The 21637-nt window shown below is 43.9% G+C and overlaps 2 protein-coding genes across 3 annotated transcripts in view; one reads left to right on the top strand and one right to left on the bottom strand.

Moving 5' to 3' along the window:
* The window catches only part of llgl1 (LLGL scribble cell polarity complex component 1), a 116532-nt gene extending 101937 nt beyond the window's left edge, over nt 1–14595 (top strand). For both annotated transcript variants that reach the window (XM_068003091.1, XM_068003090.1), the window contains exons 18-23: nt 107–273; nt 3246–3510; nt 4249–4375; nt 5528–5622; nt 7033–7156; nt 12497–14595. In XM_068003091.1, the coding sequence (XP_067859192.1) occupies nt 107–273; nt 3246–3510; nt 4249–4375; nt 5528–5622; nt 7033–7156; nt 12497–12506 (788 nt within the window). In that variant the 3' untranslated portion in view covers nt 12507–14595. The remainder of the gene's footprint in view (nt 1–106; nt 274–3245; nt 3511–4248; nt 4376–5527; nt 5623–7032; nt 7157–12496) is intronic.
* A 514-nt stretch (nt 14596–15109) lies between these two features.
* The window catches only part of flii (FLII actin remodeling protein), a 68473-nt gene continuing 61945 nt past the window's right edge, over nt 15110–21637 (bottom strand). The window contains exons 27-30 of the mRNA XM_068003089.1: nt 20581–20687; nt 20173–20278; nt 19178–19243; nt 15110–16180 (exon numbers count right to left, since the gene is read on the bottom strand). Coding sequence (XP_067859190.1) covers nt 16046–16180; nt 19178–19243; nt 20173–20278; nt 20581–20687 — 414 coding nt within the window. The 3' untranslated portion in view covers nt 15110–16045. The remainder of the gene's footprint in view (nt 16181–19177; nt 19244–20172; nt 20279–20580; nt 20688–21637) is intronic.

Raw genomic sequence — 21637 nt, 5'->3', positions numbered from 1 at the left:
CGTTAACCCAGATTACATTGCGGCTTAGTAATTCTCCCTGGTTTTCCATTATACTTTATGTAATGGAAATAATTGATATCCTTTCTCCTCCACCCCACAAATTTAGGTAAAGAAATCCAGCTCATGCACCGCGCCCCTGTGGTGTCGATTGCGGTTTTGGATGGCCGAGGGAACCCGCTCCCTGAGCCACTGGAAGTATCCCGAGATCTCGCTAAAGCCCCAGAGATGCAGAGCAGCCATTCTGTGCTGATCATCTCGGAGGAACAGTTCAAGGTAACGAGTGTGAGGCACGTCAATCTGTCTGGAGTAGTGTGTGCAATTCTGGCCAGCGACCCTAGGAAAGGGTAGAGACTGCATCATCAGGCTTAACCTAAACCAAATAGGAACAGAAGACATGAGAGACATTGAGGCAGCAATCAAGAGTCATTTAAAGCCGATGCCGGTGGGTGAGGGCGGCCGGGCGGGGCCGGGGTGGGTGAGGGCGGCCGGCCGGGGGGAGGAGAGAATGATCATAGGATAGAAGGTAATTAACAGTTGGATATGGACCCAAAAACTTGCACAAACAGGAACTACAGCCAGGAAAACGAAAGGCACAAGGGGCTATGCAAGGGGGCAAATCTACATTTTAAGATGTGTGTGTACAAATGGTAAAAGCTTTAAAAATAAGATGTAGGAACTGGAAATTGTTGTGGCAGTGGGGAGCTGTGATGTAATGAGAATCTCTGAAACTCCATAGGTTGGTGAGGAATATAACACACAGGGATATGGAGTACATCAGAAATGAATGGGTAGAAAAGGAGATCATGCAGCCCTGCATGTCAGGGATGAATGGGAGGTAAAAATAAAAGTTGATCCTGTGCATAATGAACTACTCTGGGTTTACATCTCCGATGCAAAAAAAAAACCCAAGCTAATGATGGGGGATGTTCCACCAAGTGGTTTAGTCAGAGTTGTTACCTCCAGACTCGGTAACGAGGGAATTCAGGAGAAACTTCTTTACCCAGAATGGTTAGAATGTGGAACTCGCTACCACAAGGAGTAGCTGAGGAGAATAGCATAGATGAATTTAAGGGGAAGCTGGATAAGCACGAGGGATAAAGGAATAGCAGGATATCCTGATGGGAGGAGGCTCGTGTGGAGCATAAACGCCAGCATAGACCAGCTGGGCTGAATGACCCGTTTCTGAGCTGTAGATTCGATGTAACAAGAACGTGAGCAGACACCTGACTACCTCACCCAGTGCAGTTGCTATGCTCATTGTAAACAGATCTTCAAGAGCTAGAACAGCAAATGTGATAACACGCATTCCAATGTTCTCTTGGCCGGCCTCCCATTTTCCACCTTCAGTAAACCTGAGCTCATCCAAAACTCTGCTGTCCGTATCCTAACTCGCGCCAAGTCCAATTCACCCATCACCCCTGTGCTCGCTGACCTACATTGGCTCCCGGTCCAGGAACACCTCGGTTTATAAAATCTCATCCTTGTGTTCAAATCAAGTTATTAATATGTGACTGCTTCATGACCCATTGTGTCAGAACCCATGAGGGTCAGTGTTCCAGGTATTTATGAACAGCCCAGGCATTGTACAGGACATGGAAGATGTGGCAAAGCCTTGGGGGCAGTGACCACAGAATAAGTTCAGTGTGATCTGTGATTCATAAATATCAAAGACCAGCCGCCAAGTTTACATAATCTTTAAAGGAGCTAACCTCAAAGGGATGGTGGAACAATTTAAGTAAATTGATTGGGATGGGGGTTGTTCATTGACATTTAAGAGGGTAAGTGGAAGGTCTTTAAAGGTACGCACAATAAATAGATACCTGGAGTTAGCAAATTCACTGAAGCATTACCCGAAGTCGATTAACGCTCAAATCAAAAATGACAGTGGAAAAGTGACTGATAAATCCTGTAACTAGAAAGGGGCATGGATATGTTTCCTCCCCATACAGGGCAATTGAACGGAGGAAAAGTCACTTAAAAATTCTTCACATTAGCCAACATGGAGTGTGTTATCACATTTGCTGTTCTAGCTCTTGAAGATCTGTTTACAATGAGCATAGCAACTGCACTGGGTGAGGTAGTCAGGTGTCTGCTCACGTTCTTGTTACATCGAATCTACAGCTCAGAAACGGGTCATTCAGCCCAGCTGGTCTATGCTGGCGTTTATGCTCCACACGAGCCTCCTCCCATCAGGATATCCTGCTATTCCTTTATCCCTCGTGCTTATCCAGCTTCCCCTTAAATTCATCTATGCTATTCTCCTCAGCTACTCCTTGTGGTAGCGAGTTCCACATTCTAACCACTCTCTGGGTAAAGAAGTTTCTCCTGAATTCCCTATTGGATTTATTAGCAACTATTTTATATTTATGGCCTCAAGTTTTGGACTCCCCACAAGTAGAAACATTTTCTCTACATCTACCCTATCAAACCTTAAAGACTTCAATCAGGTGACCCCTCAGTTTTTTTCCAAAGAAAAGAGCCCCAGCCTGTTCAGTCTTTCCTGATAAGTATATCCTCTCAGTTTTGGTATCATCCTGGTGAATCTTTTTTGCACCTCCTCCAGTGCCTCTATATCCTTTTTATAAAAGGGAGACCAGAATTGTGCACAGTACTCCAGGTGTGGTCTAACCAAGGTCCTATACAAGTTTAGCATAACTTCTCTGCTTTTCAATTCCATCCCTCTAGAAATGAACCCCAGTGCTTGGTTTGCCTTTTTATGGCCTTATTAACCTGCATTGCTACTTTTAGAAGCAGCTTTGTAATGTGGCTGGGAGGTTTTGCGGAGAGGAGTTCGTCTGCGGATGTGTGTGACTGTAAACAGGTATTGAGTGCATTTAACTTGGATTTTGAATCTGAGATTACACCTGGACTGGTGGATGAGAGCTTGGGTTGAGGCACCTTGAGGTTGCAGCCTGCGACTACAAAGCTCCCAATGCTCCCTTGATCTCGATAGGAGTGTAGAACAGCCTGCGTTCCTGTTCCCACTTGTACTGTGACCTCTTGCTGGAAAGTGGTCGTGTGTGGAGATTGGGTGAGAATGATTGGGTTTGGCCATGATGCCTTCTGTGGTCAAATAGCCTCCCAAAAACCTGCTGTTACACCTGGGACGTGAATAATGGCATCCTGGGTGTGGCAGTGGAAGCTGCCGATGGATGTGTCCCCAGTGAGGAATTGACACCTTCAGGAGGAGAGGAAAAATTGGTGATTTTTTTTGTTTTCTCATTAAAGAATTGATTTGTGTGCAGGTGTTTACGTTGCCAAAAGTGAGTGCCAAGACAAAGTTCAAACTCACTGCCCACGAGGGGTCCAGAGTGCGGAAAGTGGGATTGATGAATTTTCCTAGTGTTGCCTCCGAGGCCTATTCAGAGAACTGTCTGGTGTGTTTAACAAACCTGGGAGACATTCACATCTTCACAATCCCAGGTCTCCGGCCACAGGTGCGATACGACTGCATAAGGAAAGAAGACATCAGTGGCATCGCTTCGTGTGTCTTCACAAGAACAGGCCAGGGTAAGTCACAGATTTAAATAATGTTCAATGTGTTTTCAGCAGTTTGTGGTAATTTCCCACACCCCTCCTTTGTGCCCTCCCCCCCCCCCCCCCCCCTCTCCCAGAAAAACATGCATGGCCTGCTCCCCAGTGATCTAACTGAGGTCACTGTTAAGAAATCACAGTTGAGTTTGTCCAACAGTCTGGCACTCTTCTCCTCTACTGTGATGCCATACTAATGCTTTTAGTCTAAAACTCATCTATCTCTTCTCTCTTTCCCCCCCCCTCATCAGTTAAGAGCCAGATTAAGAATCCTGAAATCTTACAGTGCAGGAGGAGGCCATTCAGCCCTTTGTGCCGGTGCTATCCAATAGGTCCCACTCTCCTGCTTACATTTTATGTTTTAAAGGGGACTGGATGCTGTAGTTGCTCTGAACCATGATTTCTTATCTCTGTGGTCCACGTTTGAACCAGTTCAGACTGATGTGATTTGAGGTCGATTTGTCTGGTCCTGTGTGAAATGTATTTCTGATTGTCTTAAATTGCTTTTGAGTGAAAGCAAGTTTTCTCCAAAGAGATGTGACTTTTGCCGAACTAAAAGGACTACAGTGAGGTGACCAGGGTCCGTGGAAACATTACCTGGTGGAGGGAATTAACTTTGGAATTAAAAGCCCTTGAGTTGGAACTTCAATGCAGTTAGTACTCTGCTATCATGTTGCTGCAGTACTGATGTATTTTTGGCTGCTTTTGCTGTTTTAGGCTTTTACTTGATATCCCCATCTGAGTTTGAGCGATTCTCCCTGTCTACCAGGAACATAACTGAGCCACATTGTGTGGTGGAATGGGAAGATGCCAGAGATCACTTGAGCCCAGTCACCAGTCTACAGTAAGTTTTATATTAACAAATCAAACTGAGACTCTGCAGGCAATTCAGTGACTGAAAGTACCTTTGGGGTGGTGAAGGGTGGGAGGGGAGATGGAGGAGAGTTCTGTGTATGTCATGCTGAAGGATATTAATGCTGAGGAACACCCAATATCAGGATCAAGCACACCCAGGTCTGGTTTAGCACCGTTAGATCTAGACTAAAGCTGTTCCTACACTGTCCCAACAATGCTTTAACTCAAACCTTTGAGTATCTGTGTGACCTTCCCATTTCTCACACCAGCTGTCCTCATCATCTTTCTTGAGACTTCATGTTCTGAGTTGTGATGTGATGTGCCTAGGCAGTGGAGGCTTACCGAATCCACAGCCAAAAATCTTCATCTGGCATTTGGTTAGTGAAGCTCCCCTATTTGGCACTCACCACAGAGTTAGGTCGTGGGTTCAAGGCCCACTCCAGGATTTGAGCACATAATCTATGCTGACACTTCAGTGCATCGCTGAGGGAGCGCTGCGCTGTCGGGGGGGGTGGTGGTGCTGTCGGAGTTTTTCACTCCACCTGGCCGGTGCTGGCAAGGCCGCATTTATTGCCCATTCCTGGTTGCCTTGAGAAGGTGGTGGGCCTTGAACAGCTGCAATCCTTGTGTTAGTGCTCCCACAATGATGTTAGATAGGGAATTCCCAGTGATGAAGGAACAGCCGTATATGTGCATGTAGAGGTGTTGTGTGATGTGGAGGGATAATGTTCGCACGGAGTCGCTACTGTTCTTGGTAGAGGTTGTGAGGCTCTGAGGTGCTGTCACAATAGGCTTGCCAAGTTGCTGCATTGCATCTTGTGGATGATGCATACTGCAGCCACAGTGTGCCAGTGGTGGAGGAAATGGATATTGAGCCTAATTGACACTAATGAAGCTCACACTTCCCCTCAGTCTGTGCACATCAATATGACTGGGATCAAGAACTTGCAGGGTGGATTATTGCTGATCTTGTCTCTAGCCTCTACAGCGCAGTATTCTGTCTCGGGTTGAGTTTATGCTGCCTTCCAAATAAGGATCAAAGCTACTTTGTTCTTTAACCTGAGTAATGTTGGCCTAGTTTGCTTATGCCTCCACTTTGCTTCCCTGCACTGACTGAGATTTTTCCTTTCTAAATATTCAGCAATAACTTGCAGGGAGGCCCCAAGGTGAATCAAGCAAATGGAACTCACAAAATTCAGAGTAAAGAGGAATGCAACTCGTTCGGAGCCAATGATGGTAAGTTCCTGCTGCCTCTTCCTCCTCCTCTTAAACTGCTTCTAACAGAGTCCCTGTTAATCAGTTGGACATGGAAAGGATATGAGATCTTTTGAAAGTGGAGCTGAGGGAGAAGTTTGGACCCAGGAAATAATGTACAAATATCTCACGTTGACAAGCCCCTGGTGAAAGTTTTCAAGGTTGTGAAGGCGATTAAGCAAAATTGTTCATTGCACTGAGCAGTTGAAATCTGCCAGTTTAAAAATGAATAAAGTGGAGTTAGAAGGGAATTCTGCTGGAATTCTCGCCCAATAGACTTGTAGACTAGAAAACAAGTCAGAGGCAGTCTTGATCACACTGTATGGGGCTCTGGCCAATTACCTTGAGCACTGTGTCCTGTTCTGGTCACTGAAGAACCAGAGATCATAGAAAGTTACGGCACAGAAGGAGGCCCATCATGTTCGTGCCAGCCAAAAAGGAACTATCCAGCTTAATCCCACTTTCCAGCACTTGGTTTGTAGCCGTGTAGGTCACAGCACTTTAGGTGCACATCCAGGTACTTTTTAAATGAGTTGAGGGTTTCTGCCTGTACCATCGTTTCAGGCAGTGAGTTCCAGATCCCCACCACCCTCTGGGTGAAAAAAAATTCTCCTCAGCTCCCCTCTAATCCTTCTAGCAATTACTTTAATTCTGACCCTTCTGTTGAGGGAAATAGGTCCTTCTTGCCCATTTTATCTAGGCCCCTCTAGATAGTCAAGCTCTGGAAGCAGTGCAGAGAAGAGGCTGCTCGCCAGTGTCGGATCTGAGTTATCAGGAAAGACTGGAGAGACGCTGGCTTTTCGTATTGCAAAGGTGGCGTCTGAGATGATCTTAGAGGTACAAGATACTAAATATGGACCAGGTTAATCTAGAGTACTGCTATAAACTGTAGGGCAGGACTAGGGGGTACAGGTTAGTACCAGTAAAAGGTAACTTTAGGACTGATCAGGGAATTCTTCAGGCAGAGAGTGATCACACTTGAAATGGACTCCTGAGAGCTGAGAAACCCTGGAATCATTTAAGCAACAGTTAGATGCAGTGACGAGGGGAGTGTAGAGTTGTTCTGAATACAAGGGAAAGCTATTGAAGCTGGCAATATAACTAGTTTGTTGCAATGAGATACATACATTGAGGTGGGTAGATTAGGGTGGGAAGATGAGCTGATTCGGCCCAATTGTAGGAGCTGAAAAAGACAATTTTCCTACAGGCCAATTTGTTTGATCTAAGTTTGTATATTGAATCAAAGTGGAACCAAAACATTCCTCTCCCCAGGACCTACAGTTGTCTTGATTTCTTGAGTCTAAATGATTCTGTGGTGTCATGTTAAGCTGTTAAATCTTGAGAAGCAATCACTAAACCAGGTGTGAAGTTACCTGCTTGTTTTGTGATCAGGAGTGCTGGAGGATTTCCAACTCACGTTGTCTCAGACACCGCTTGACTCCCCCAACAGCAGTGCCGACATCACACTGGACACAACGGGTGACATCACAGCGGAGGATGTAAAAGATTACTTGCCGTGAGTATTTTTAAATGTACATATTTTTCAGAATGGGATGTGGCAGACACCCTGAATCTGGGACGTGTTGCCCAATTCTTGGTTCTGTGACAGCACATTCCACAGGTGCCGTTTTTCTAAAGTGTACAGGTTTAGCATTACCTCTCTTGGTTTTGTACTCTATGCTCCTACTTCTAAAATCCAGGATCCCATTTGCTTTTTTTTTTAACAACTTTATCTACTTGTCCTCCCACTATTTGAAGATTTGTGATTATACAGGGCCTCACTGATCACATTTATACAGCATCTTATTGATGTGTTTCAAAGCTCTTCACATACAATGAATTATTTGGAGTGCAGTGACTGTAATGTAGGCAAAGGCTCTGCTCTTCGAATGGAGCCAAGGGATCTACAGTTAGTATCTGAACATAGACCATGATGATGGTTGCATGTGTTCTCTGAAGGTGCATGATGGTCAGTGTAATGTTGGGGATAAACTTCCCAGGTGGAGGTCCAGATGTTGCTGCTTTTAAAGCTACTGTTTGATTTCACAGTATACTCCTCACCACAATGGAGCTGCTAACTCCGTTTATTTCCTCTCAGTGGAACATTGCCGAAAGCTACCTAACAAATCTGTGAGAATTACTGCACTTTATGCTGCTGCTGGTTTGTGGATGAACGCAATTAGATTTAAATAAAAACTGAGTCTGCAAGTGCAGAACTGATCGTGAGCCTCAAGTTCTCTAATTCTAATGGTCATAGTTCTGCTCTGGTGCTTAATTGTCTAGACGTCAATTCTGTTTGATATCTGTTGCCGCCTTGTTACACGCAAGTCCCAGATGCCCTGTGCTGTTCCTCCTACCCATATCCTCACTGTCTCCCTCTGTAACTCATTCTTTCCAAGTGCCAACAAACTGTGGCCTAACCTGACTATCTTTCCTCCTACACCTTTTAGAACACGAATCACAAAATGGCTTTTTTTGTTACAACCACTGTATCCTGAACAACAACTTGCAGTTGTTGTAGCACCTTTAATGTAGGAAAACGTCCCACAGCGCTTCACAGGAATTTGATGAGGCAAAAATTGGCACCAAGCCAAAGAATGAAATATTAAGAAAGGTGACTAAAAGCTTGCTCAAAGAGGTAGGTTTTAAGGAGCATCTTAAAGGAGGAGAGGTTTAGGGAGAGAATTCCAGAGTTTAGGGCCGAGGCAGCTGCAGGCACGGCTGTCAATGGCGAGGGATTGGTCAGAGGCCAGAATGGACCCTGGCCCTTCACTTGGTTTCTTGATTTAAAAACAAGTTTGTTATTAATAAGTTTTTATTTTAAACCTGTTTTTGAGGTTTTGTTGCTGTGTTCTGATTCTGCTGTGGTTTTAAGTGTCTGGTGCCTGGTGGCACAAACTGGTATTGTTCTTTCTAAGGCAGAGGAGGGGAGCAGCTGACTGTGGACTGCATGGCAATGAACTGGTCAGACTCTAGTCTGTTCTCTGAGCTGGTTCTCGAATCAGTGTTCACTGCAGCAAATGTGAATGAGCTTTGCCTTGTACTTGCACAGCCCAAATTCATTATATCTTGTCTTTGCAGAGGACAGAATGGTAATCACACTCTTGCCTTAAATTAATGTAGTTATTATTCTCCCTATTTATTATAAATGGACTGGAATTAATGTATAATGCAAATCCTCCATCAGCTTCTGTAGTTATTCTCTTGGGGGAGGGGGGGGGGTGGAGACTGTTTGTTTCTTGATTTTGTGCATGATCCTGCATCTCATCAATGGACAGCCACTCATTATCTTTTCAACAAGGGTCACTGGATAGTGACTGAGCAGAATCAGCTTGAGTATTCAGTTAGATGCTACTGAGCATACATTGGCAAACAACTAGTGTCTACAAATGCTGGCATCCCACAGTGTGTGGAGGCTGCATTTCATCGAAAGACCCTACCAGGTACAAGGTATTGCATTTCCATAAAATCATGCCTAGGTGTCCGTTCACAGCCTTGTCCCTCCTCAGCTGTAACCTTCACTGGCCCACTGTTGCCAGCATGTGCGCTCCATTTTGACTCAGCTCGCCTGTGCATCTGCCCCACTGCTGTTCCATCTTTGCTGTCATGACTGTACATTCTGGGACTCGTGCTGCTAAACCCCACCCCCCCCCCTTTTTTTTTAAAAACCTATCTCCTTGGTCACCTCCCCTAACCATGCTGTTCCGTTTTCTCCTTGGGATGTGTTACAGTGGTAAAAATGCTATATGAACGCAAGTAGTGTAATGAGGGCTAGTGTCAGTGCCTTGGTGTTCTAGCCTGCATTACTCATTGTGGCCAACAGACGGAGTCTGAGCCTTGCCTGGTTTCTGGTCAGTTTCTTTTGACCAGGGATGATGGCCCCGTTTGTGTGGCCTGAATGTAGATATTTGGCTTTATTCACTGCATGTTAGAGGAATGATGTGTCCTGTATATTAAAACATGAGGGTCAGATTAAACATGTGTTCTTCAGTGATTCAGTTCAGTGGAGGTTTTGTTGTCAATGGCATGGCAACCAGAGGGCCCACTGCTAGGCTAATTCACTTTTAAATCTGGACTTTGTGACTTGAAACTGCTTTGCTCAGAATTGCAACGTGGCAGCAAGAGCAGTTTGAATGGAAAATGACTGGGGTGTTAACGCTCAAGAGGTACAGGAGTGGGCAGCGGTTTAAGAGAACAGAAGGGGGAAAACTGCACTTATACAAGTAATTGGAAAATTGATTGTGAAGCTCAGTTGGTGTGGGCACTGCCACTAGGCTGTTAAATCATAGAAAGGTTACAACACTAAAGGAGGCCATTCGGCCCATCATGTCCGTGCCAGCTCTATGCAAGAGCAATCCAGTTAGTCCCACTCCCCTGCCCTTTCCCTGTAGTCCTGCAAATTTTTTCCTTCCAAGTACTTATCCGGTTCCCTTTTGAAGGCCATGATTGAATCTGCCTCCACTACCCCCTTAGGCAGTGCGTTCCAGATCCTAATCACTCGCTGTGTAAAAAAGTTTTTCCTCATGTCACCTTTGGTTCTTTTGCCAATCATCTTAAATCTATGTTCTCTGGATCCTGACCCTTCTGCCAATGGGAACAGTTTCTATCTATCTACTCTGTCTAGACCCTTCATGATTTTGAATACCTCTATCAAATCTCCTCGCAACCGTCTCTGTTTCAGGCTTCTCCAGCCTATCCATATAACTAAAGTCCCTCATCCCTGGAATCATTCTAGTAAATCTCTTCTGCACCCTCTCATCTTTCCTAAAGCGCGATGCCCAGAACTGGACACAGTACTCCAGTTGTGGCCGAACCAGTGTTTTATAAAGGTTCTTCATGATTTCCGTACTTTTGTATTCTATGCCTCTATTTATAAAGCCCAGGATCCCGTATGCTTTTTTTAACCACGTTCTCAACCTGCCCTGCCACATTCAACGATTTGTGCACATATACCCCCAGATCTCTGTTCCTGTACCCCATTTAGAATTGTGCCCTCGAGTTTATATTGCCTCTCCTCATTCTTCCTACCGAAATGTCTCACTTTGCATTTTTCTGTGTTAAATTTCATCTGCCACATGTCTGCCCAATCCACCAGCCTGTCTATATCCTCTTGAAGTCTATCACTATCTTCCTCACTGTTTACTACCCTTCCAAGTTTTGTGTCATCTGCAAATTTTGAAATTTTGCCCTGTATGCCCAAGTTCAAGTCATTAATATAGATCAAGAAAAGCAGTGGTCCCAGCACTGACCCTGGGGACCACTGTATACCTCCCTCCAGTCCAAAAAACAACCGTTCACCACTGCTCTGTTTCCTGTCCCTTAGCCAATTTTGTATCCATATTGCTACTGACCCTTTTTATTCCATGGGCTGCAATCTTGATAAGCCTACTGTGTGGCACTTTATCAAACGCCTTTTTGAAAGTCCATATACACATCAACTGCATCACCCTCATCTTCTACTCTCTGTTACATCATCAAAAAATTCTATCAAGTTAGTTAAACACTATTTGCCTTTAACAAATCCGTGCTGCTTTCCCTAATGCATCCACACTTGTCCAAGTGACTGTTAATTCTATCCCAGATTATCGTTTCTAAAAGTTTCCCCACCACTGAGGTTAAACTGACTGGCCTATAGTTGCTGGGTTTATCCTTACACCCTTTTTTGAACAAGAATTTGCAATTCTCCAGTCCTCTGGCACCAACCCCATATCTACGGATGTTTGGAAGATTATGGCCAGTACCTCCGCAATTTCCACCCTTGCTTCCCTCAGCAACCTAGGATGCATCCCCTCCAGACTGGGTGATTTATCTACTTTAAGTACAGCCAACCTTTCAAGTACATCTTTATCAATTTTTAGCCCATCCAGTATCTCAACTATATCTTCCTCTACTGAGACTGTGCCACAAGAACTGTATTTTCAGTGCTTGCTGTCTGATGAGCCTGACTTGGTAGCTTTGTATCCCCAAAATCTACTTTAGACTTCACCCTATACCCCCCAAAAAAATTGACTTCAAAAGTAATAAACCCTGGAATACGGGGAAGTGTAAAGAACCTCTTCTTTTTGCATTCGGACTCTGTGTCACCTACTTGGCAAGAAAGCCAGTGAGCAGCTGTTCTTTTGGCTGTTGGAAGGTGTATCGCTGCTCAGTCATGCAGACCAGGCAGGTCCCAGGTTCAATACCCCATCAGTTGAGACACCAGTGGGATGCTGCGATTAAGCTCTGTGCTCCTTGATGGTGCACAGGGAAAATTGCCCTGAGTTCCTGTTACTCCTGCTGCAAAGTGCATGTTTGTGTGTGTTGAATGAGGATCATATTGGGGTCGACTGTGATCTTGTCCCAACCCCTATTAAATAGATTGCTGGCCAATGAGTGGCCACTGGGGACTTGAACTACTAGCATCAACAGAACCATGCAAGGCACGAGTCTCTGCCTCCTTGAGAAACATGGGCGAGCTGTACACTGTTTCCAGTGCTACCGAGACACATGAGAATGGCTGGAGGAGATGACAATTCTTCTAATGTTCTTATTGTGGAGTGGCCTTATGGCAAAAGAAGACCCAAAGGGATGCAGTAGTATTTTGAAGCCTGCACGTACCAATTTAGGCCTTGCATTTCCTGGTGTTTCTTGTTGGTATCAAAAGGAAATGAGTGGTTTGTTGTCCCTTGGTGTCCTCTAGTGGCCTGTTTGGTACAGACCAAGAGCAAAATTAGAGGGGCTGAGAAAATTAGGGAGTTACTGGTTTGGAGTTAGGAGAGGTGAAGGAAAGTGGAGCATTTGATTCAAACCATCTGTTGCAATGGAATGAAATAATTTTTCTAACTTTATAATTTGGAATTTCTTTCACTTTTTTCAGGGAATGTTAGCGGAAAGAGATTGAGCCGCAGACACCTTGTGACCTTTATAATGTGATCGGTTGGCTTTTGCCCAAGCTTTACACTGGGATTACAGCCATTGATATAGACGGAGGTCTGGATTGTCATATCTTCAGTGCCAAAAGACAAACTTTTTTTAAAAAAAGGACACTTGTCTGAACCACACCAGCTGCCTCCTGCCTGCCTTCACCCTTATACAGCCTCTTACAACACTAAACAAGTAACTTTATAAAACTGCCTTTCATATGAGTGAGAACCACCGTTAGTATTTTAGAACTATTTTCTAGCTTTGCTTTACACCTGAGTGGGGGAAAAAAAAATCCAGGAAACATTTGATCATCTCCACTTTGTACGTTAGTTTTTCCCACAAACTGTTTTTCCGGTTTTAAATGATGGCATCATTCTCATTTTGTTCCCAGACTATAAGAAGGGGAAAAAATCTCCAGCTGTTTTTGATTACATTTCAAAGAACTTTTTTGTGACTGCTTCCTGCTTTCTTCTCTGTAGTTTTATACACTAGTCTTAATGAAGTGAAAATAATAGGAGCCTTGTGCAATTCAGTGAGAGTCAAAGTTCTTTTCAAAATGGGTGGCTTTTAAAAATGTCCCACTACAATTGTGGTTTATAGCTGATTGGATGTTGAAGGAGCACTATCATTTTGAATGGAAGATCCACATTTCTATATCTCTGAGAGACAGACAGACAGACACACACACACACACACACACACACACACACACGTGGTGTATTGGGTGCATGTTGGGATTTTTAATGCAGGCAGCTCTCCGCTGAACTGTGTTTGCCCCCTCCTGTGACCAGTTGCGTAATATGTACTATTGCCTCTCTGAAGCAGCCCAGGGCAGGCATTTCTCGGATTCTGTTCCCACTATGGGGAGTTGCCTGGGCTGTGATCAGCTTCTCCTTAGTCATGTTACATGACTAAGGTCAGGCACTGAATGGAGTTGAAGTTGGAACCTATTCTATGCTGTCTGGCTCTCAGTATATTGTTGCTGTCCTAACTCTGTACAAGTTTAATTGTGGATTCTATGTTTTAACCACTTTTTGAAATGAGATTGTGTAAAATTATGTCCCTTAAAGTCTAGTATAAATCACTTGCATGTAAGAAACTGGGCTTGCGGCAGGGGTGCCTCACTTCACGGCAGTTTACATGCATTCTATAAAAGCCAATTTTGTATAGATGGCAGCTGCCTTGTTTTTAATAATTCTACTGCACAGTTTTCAACAGTTAAATTTCAGGAGGTTATGTTCGCCCACCTGTCTGTGACAGTTCGCAAGCACTGCTCTCTCTTTCCCCCCCCCCCCCCCACTCCCCAAAATGTGGAATTAATCTTCCTGGGTTCTGCTGTTGATCTTGTGATGAAATTGCAAATGTTTGAGCTGCCAGTTCTCTTGTCTCTGAACCTTTTCTATATGGTGCAGCAAGCTATGGTATTCTGAACAAAAACTAGTCTGTTGGAAGAAGGGATCTAGATTTATTCAAGTTTGAAAATCTTAAATTGTCTAATCATGTTTCAGTGTTATCTGCCAATTCTCAAGTGTTATTCCCCCTGGTTATTAGATGGTGCAGTACCTATGTGCTTCCAATAGATGTCACTATTGTCTGCTAGAGATATCTAGTGGTGATAGAGGGGTACTGCATGGTGTGATTTTTTTATTTCTCACTCACCTGCGTCCCTGTAAATATTTCTAGTGTCGGACTATAACTGTCTGAGCAGAATGGTACGATATGTTTGTAAATAGTGCCTCCTTTGTTGTCAAAGGATTTTTTTTGTTGCAATTTCTACAGGGTTCTGTTCACAGGATTGTTCATTGTGCTTCCCACATGAGTCAGTATTTGTTTCCGTCTCTCCATCAATCCTTTACTTTAAAAGATTGGAGGTTATTTTGATATTGAAACCACACAGACCCTGTGAAACCTTCAGTAATTTTTTTATGATTTGTGCTGTTTACAGTAACATTTTCTTGTAGAATGTGTTCTGTTGCAGAAAAGTTGTTACATTTGCATTATCTAATGGATTTTACTTTTAACAGTAATAAAGCATTTAGTGTTGCCTGTTAACTCGGATCCTTTTTCACTGGAGCAGAATAGGTTGGGGGAGGGGAAGGATATTGGTCTTCAACTGATAGGATGCAGAAAGCCCTCAGTCCACTTGATCTCATCCTTTCAGAATACCAACCCTATTGCTTTAGTGTTTGAACAACTTTCCTGAAGAACACCTGTCAACACAACACTCTCAGTAATGAGGGGCACTGGAGGCTTGGTGTGGCTTAAATCTACAGCTTTTGAGTCTGTTTCCTGTTAAGTCCTGCTGACACTGAAGTAAGTCCGGAAGGAGAGATGTACATCATACCCTGCCTTTGTGTGGAAATTATCCCAATTTCTCTCTCTGCCTCGTGGCTTGATCTGGCTGCTCCCTTAAGGTGATTTATAGAGCAAGTGGCAAGAAATTAGAACATTACCAGCCATGTTCTTTATGCCAATAGGTACAGGTTAGGAGTTCATTGTTTGTTTATGTTTGCAGGAATTAAATAATTTTACACTTTTTCAAGAAACCACTTTAACTACCTTTCCATTATGTTTGATTATCAACGCCCATTTTATCAGTGTGTCACAATCAACATATCATACAGGTCAAAATGCCCACATTTCATCTCAAACATTCAACAGTACAGTGCATTTCCTTAGTTTATAACTATATAAAAACATATGTAACAAGTATCACAATGACAATAAGCTCAGGCTTAATATGATTGCACAGGGATTAAGTTTTAAGACATTTTCTGAAACTTTGTTCTGCTGTTGAAGACTCTTTAAAGCATTACCTAGCTTCAAATGCATGTTAATTTTGGCACCAATTCTCCTCTCTTTCTCCCCCCCCCCTAGAAAATGGCATTACCTAAACCTGCCTAGAGTTTTTGGATAATGAAGTGGATTTCTCTTCCCTGCCTACAGAGTCCCTGCTACCTGGCTGAGAAAAAGGACTTATATTTATAATCACAGCACCCCCTTCAAAACCTCCCAAAGCATTTAAACTAACACATTACCTTACCTAACATGCAGCCATGATTAGGTATGCAGAGCTGGCTCAGCAAGGTTCCACTAACAGCAAACATGAATGACCAGTTAATGTTTTGGGTGGGGTTGGTTGAGGGAGGAATGTTGGCCCATTCATGCAGCATAAAGCAGGACTGCAAGGTGGTATAGGAAGTTAATAATTTAATTATGAAATGCACCAGCTCTACTGATCCTGCAGTCACATGCTTTCTTCACTTCCTCACCACTGCCCCAAGAACAGATGATAACCGTACTACCTCAGTTATAACTAACCTCAGGCTGGTCAGCAAGCCTTCACTGCAGTACCGACTGACTGCTCGACTTTCTAAAGGCAAATTATTTCCAAACAGTTGTTTTAAAAAGCTTCTTTGGAGACAAACCGTGGCAAGAGAGCTCATCCTATTTTTATATAAAGCTGGGGGGTTGGAAACAAACAATGGTGACTGTGCCTGTCCTACGCCAGTGGTTTTCTGAAGGGACCCCAGGCATGGAAGCAGCGTGTAAAATTATGGGGCTCGTTCCCTTTCCGTACCAGCCGTAGTTTGCGTGGGTGTTCGCTGTCTTTGGCTCTCATGTGTTGGATATAAACCTAAAAGCAAAAAAAGCTCAGCTGTAAAACATTGTTTGATTGAACAAAAGCAAAATATTGTGGATGCTGGAAACACTCAGCACATCAGACAGCAGCTGTGGAGGGAGAAACAGAGTTAACCTTTCATGAGAACCAATTCAGTTTGATTAAGCCTGACACTTTTTGGTTGATACAGGGTGCTCCCCGATACATTACCCAAGGGGCCAGTTTGCACATGTGAGCGGGAGGGTGATGGACAGGTGCACAAGCAACAAATGCAGCCGTTTCCCCCCACCCCATCCTGTTCTACACCTGTGAGCTGAGGGCTTTGGGGGGGGGGGGGGTAGTGGGCAGGTACGTACACACAAAGAAAGATAACTGCATTCTTAAACAAGCAGACTGCTGTCCAGTCCAAATACTGTGTAATACTGATGTGCCATTCACAAGCAGATGGCAGTTTACCCTAAAATGAAACTTTGACTTGCTGTGCACAAAGTTGCACTCTTATCTTAGTAAAGCAACTATTAAGAAAAAAAAACCAGCAACTGCTGTTTCAAGGCAGCTGGAATAGGGGAAGAATCCTCAATTATACAAAGTCTTGGTCAGACCTCAGCTGGTGCACTTTGTTTCATTCTGGTCAGCACACCTCAGGAAGGATATATTGGCCTTGGAGGGGGTGCAGTCCAGATTCACTAGAATGATACTAGGGCTACATGAGTTAAGAACGTAAGAAATAGGCCATACAGCCCCTCAGATCATGGCTATCTTCGACGTCAACTCCACTTTCCTGCCCGATCCCTTGATTCCCCTGGAGTCCAAAAATCTATCCATCTCAGCCTTGAATATACTTAACGACTCAGCAGACACAGCCCTCTGGGGTAGAGAATTCCAAAGACTCACAACCCTGAATGAAGAAATTCCTCCTCATCTCAGTCTTCAATGGCCGACCCCTTATTCTGCAACTATGCCCCCTCGTTCTAAAACTGTAACCAGGGGAAACAATCTCAGCATTTACCCTCTCAAGCCCCCTCATAATCTTCTATGTTTCAATGAGATCACCTCTCATCCTTCCAAACTCGAGAGTACAGGCCCATTTTACTCAATCTCTCCTCATAGCACAACCCTGTCATCCCAGGAATTAATCTAGTGAACCTTCACTGCACTGCCAAAACTGGATGCAGTACTCCAGCTGAGGTCTCACCAAAGCCCTGTACAACTGAAGTAAGTCTTCCTTATTCTGGTACTCCAACCCCCTTGCGGGGAAGTGGGACTAGCTGGATTGCCCTTACATAGAGCTGGCGCGGACTCGATGGACCAACTGGCCTCCTTCCGTGCTGTAACCTTTCTATGATTCAGACCAACATGCCATTTGCTTTCCTAATTGTCCCTGCATTCTAACTTTTTGTGTCTCTGCTATGAGGACACCCAAGTCTCTCTGAACACCAACATTTAATAATTTCCCGCCATTTAAAAAATATTCTGTTTTTCTATTCTTCCTACCAAAGTGAATAACCTCATTTCCCCACATTATACTCCATCTGCCACCTTTTTGTCCACTCACTTAATCTGTCTATTTGCCTTTGCAGACACTTTGTGTCCTCCTCACAGCTTACTTTCCCACCTGGCTTTGTATCATCAGAAAACTTGGATACATGACACTCAGTCCCTTCATCCAAGTCATTAATATAGATTGTAAATAGCTGAGGCCCCGGCCCCCCACTAGTTACTGCCTGCCAACCTGAGAATGACCCGTTTATCCCTACTCTCTGCTTTCTGTCCTTTAACCAATCCTCTATCCGTGCTAATATATTATACAAGGTAAGGGCTCATGGGGTTGGGGGTAACAACCTTTTATGTGGCACCTTATCGAATGCCTTTTGAAGATCTAAATATACTAAATCCACTGGTTAGTTACATCTTCAAAAAACTAATAAATTTCTACCCCTTGTTATTTCTTATTTCCACCCATACTGATTCTACTTCCTGATCTTCCAAGCAAGATCCTCTCACCACTATCCTTGTGTCATCCTTTATTATTAGGGTTACACCCCCTCCTTTTCCATTCTGCCTGTCTTTTCTAAATGTCATGTATCCTAGAATATTTAGTTCCCAACCTTGGTCAAACCCATTTATCTCTAGTTGTGCAATTAATTCATCTATCTTGTTACAAATGCTCCATGCATTGAGATAAAGAGCCTTTCATTTTGACTATTTACCATTTTTTCCTGCTTTGACATTATTTGTTGATGCACTATTATGGGTAAACGCTCTATTCCTGCCAGCCACACTCTGCTTATCTTTACCCAAATCACAACACTGTTCTATTGTCTTAACTTCTCTCATTAGATTTCTAAATTTCTCCTCCCCTGACCGCTTCCCCCCACCCTTTTAAGTTTAAAGCCCTATCTACAGCACTAGTTAAATTATGAGGACAGGTTGCATAAACTTGGCTTGTATTCCCTTGAGTATAGGATTCAATAGGGTAGTTACAGATACGCTATTTCCTCTGGTAGGGGAGTCCAGGACAAGGAGGCATAACCTTAAAATTAGAGCTGGGCCATTCAGGAGTGAAATCAGGAAGCATTTCTTCACACAAAGGGTGGTAGAAATCTGGAACTCTTCCCCAAAAGGCTATGAATGCTGGGTCAATTGGAGCTTTGAAGACAGAGATAGATTTTTGTTGGGTAAGGGTATCGAGGAGTATGGAGCAAAGGCGGGTAAATGGAGTTGAGGTGCTGATCAGCCATGATCTAATTGAATGGTGGAGCAGGCTCGAGGGGTTGAATGGCCTCCTATTCCTATGTGTGAACCTAGACAGTGAGCATTAGCAGGCTCTTCAACCTAGGAAGGCATCACAATCAAGACACATCATGTCCTAATACAACATCCACACACTTTCTGGCTGGGGTGACAGAAGTGAGACCAGTAACCCTGGCTGAAGAAAATCCAGTTGGTTGTGTTAATGCACAGCAGATTATTTTCCCTAATTGTTTTATTAAGAACAAGTTTAAAGTTTACCTGGCAAGCTTTCAAGCTCAGTTTGATCTCCACCTGACTGGTCTGCGTTCCAACCCACATATAAACCTGAAAAAGCAGAAGAATCATTTTAAATGATAATTAAGGAAGTAAGTGGTAACTAGATAAACAGCAGGATTTTACATTTTCATTTATTTTCAGTTTTTTCCCATTCTGACCTGAAGACGTAGAATAATATTGGGGTACGGTCCTGACTAATGCTGGGGTATGGGTCCACAGGTAATGGGCATCCACCACGTGCAATTTTTCATGTGACCCTAAACAGTCAGCATTTGTAGCGTATTCAACCATGGGGGTGGAGAACCATCGCCAAGCCAGATCCTGATCTCACTCACACTTTCCTATAGGGTCTTTAAATAGTAATGAAGAGCATGAATCGTAGCTGACTTTTTACCTCCAGTGCACTGATGTCTAGTATAGGAACTCTATCACCAACTCAGCTGGTTTCAACTAACTCAGCACAAACCATAGACCCTCTGGGTCTGTGTAGCCCATTTACACAGTGGCTTTACAACTCTGCTCAGGTTCTTAAAATGTTTAAAGTTTATACACACTAACAGGTGGGATTCATTCGATTTCTGAGTTTGAATAAATTGATAAACCACCAGAGCCACATCCTTGCAGACTGTGATGTTACCAGCTGCGTGTCACCAACTTACAGCCATACAATGCCCTCCAGTATCTGCTACTTCACATGCATTTGGTGATCTATCATTTTATATGTAGCCTGCCTGCAGATCTCTTCCATTGTTGCTGTGTGGGCAGCCCCTGGGAGGTGCCCAAGAGTAGCCAGGGTGACTATTTCAGAGCTTCCATCCCTCGCTCTGGAGCACCAACACTCCACATCTGTGTGCGCCTGCCCGGATAGCATAGCTTAAACCCTCACCAGCTCCTAGGCTCAGGGTGTCAGTGTCCCAGTGTTTAGTGCCATGGCCCTGGTTTACATTTTATAGCTTTATCGTTCCATGTGCACCAACCTCTTTTCCATTGTCAAGTAACATGATATCATCATCTGCAAGGTCATCCTGACAGAAATCAGAGCACTTCTCCGACACAGAGAAATAACCTTTCTCGTTGGAACACCTTAAAGAAAGAACAGTAGGATAAATGATACATCCCTTCAGTAACTGTTCCCTGCAGGTACCCACATCAAGTTCAAGGCACTAATCAAACCACTAATAACACAAGCTGCATTCAATGAAAACATCTCTCACCAAGGCCAGAGACCAGCTAACTCAGCACAGACTGGGGATTGTACTGGATTTGTACAACTCAGCACCACACCACAAGGCACAATGCCCAGAGTCACTCGGGTGGCTTGAGACTACCAAAGGAAACACATAGCCAGACAGGATTTCAAACAAGTTCCATCTCTGCCCACGTACCTAAAAAGTCTGGAGTGCTTCATGTACTCTGCATCTTCATCATATTGCTTCTCTCCACCTATTCCAACCCAGAAGAAGTTTTCAGGCTCCTCCCCCTCATTTATCACCTAAAATAAAAGCAGATAGGAGATTAACTTGCGCACAGCTTCCAATAGCACTGCAAGTCAATGATCCGATTTACTGCTCCCAATGCAGACCTTCCTAGGACAGCAGTAGATTTTGGGAACTCAGGTACAGAAAATCGTGAATTGGGTGCGGTCATCTCGGTGCCCGAATTCTTGATTCCCAGCTCAGGGCATCAAACGCTAAATTGTAAAATTTACCACGGCACAGTTTATAGAAGAATATTGTACTGAATATAGAAATCATAGAAATAGAATCACAGAAATTTACAGCACAGACGGAGGCCATTCGGCCCATTGTGTCTGTGCCAGCTGAAAAAGAGCTACCCTGCCTAATCCCATTTTCCAGCTCTTGGTCCATAGCCTTGTAGGGTACTGCACCTCAAGTGCATATCCAAGCACCCTTTAAATGCGATGAGGGTTTCTGCCTCTACCATTTACATTAAATATATTTTGCTCACGTTGAGTTATCACTGGCCCGTTCCCAATGATCCAGATTGCGTCCTGCTGGCCCAATATCAAGGTAACTGCAGGGAGCCCAGGGATTAGAGAACCCATGACGATACATTTCAGCTACTGGTTACATCGTGCGTTAGTTCGCGACATCAGAAAGGTAGAAGAACAAACACTATTAGACCATGGCACAGGCGATAAACTACTTTCCCTTTCTGGGAAACAGATCGATTGGTCCCAAAACACTTTGGACTGCCTGTGACACATGCTCCTATTCAGGAACAATGGCCCCACTAAACACAAAAAATATGAAGGCTTCCTGAACAATACGGCATTTCTGCTCTGACCTGAACCAGACTGTAAGCAAATCTCATTTTAACCCTGTGTGTACTGTAACTTGACAGAAAGAAGCCAAACCTAATGCATCAAACAAAAATGCTTCATTTTTGTCACACCCTGCAATCTCAAATGTTATAAATGGA

Source organism: Heptranchias perlo, chromosome 22 (genome assembly GCF_035084215.1).
Source record: "Heptranchias perlo isolate sHepPer1 chromosome 22, sHepPer1.hap1, whole genome shotgun sequence".
Lineage (NCBI taxonomy): Eukaryota > Metazoa > Chordata > Chondrichthyes > Hexanchiformes > Hexanchidae > Heptranchias > Heptranchias perlo.
The sequence above is the reverse complement of the archived record's forward strand: the minus strand, read 5'-3'. Positions and strand labels throughout refer to the sequence as shown.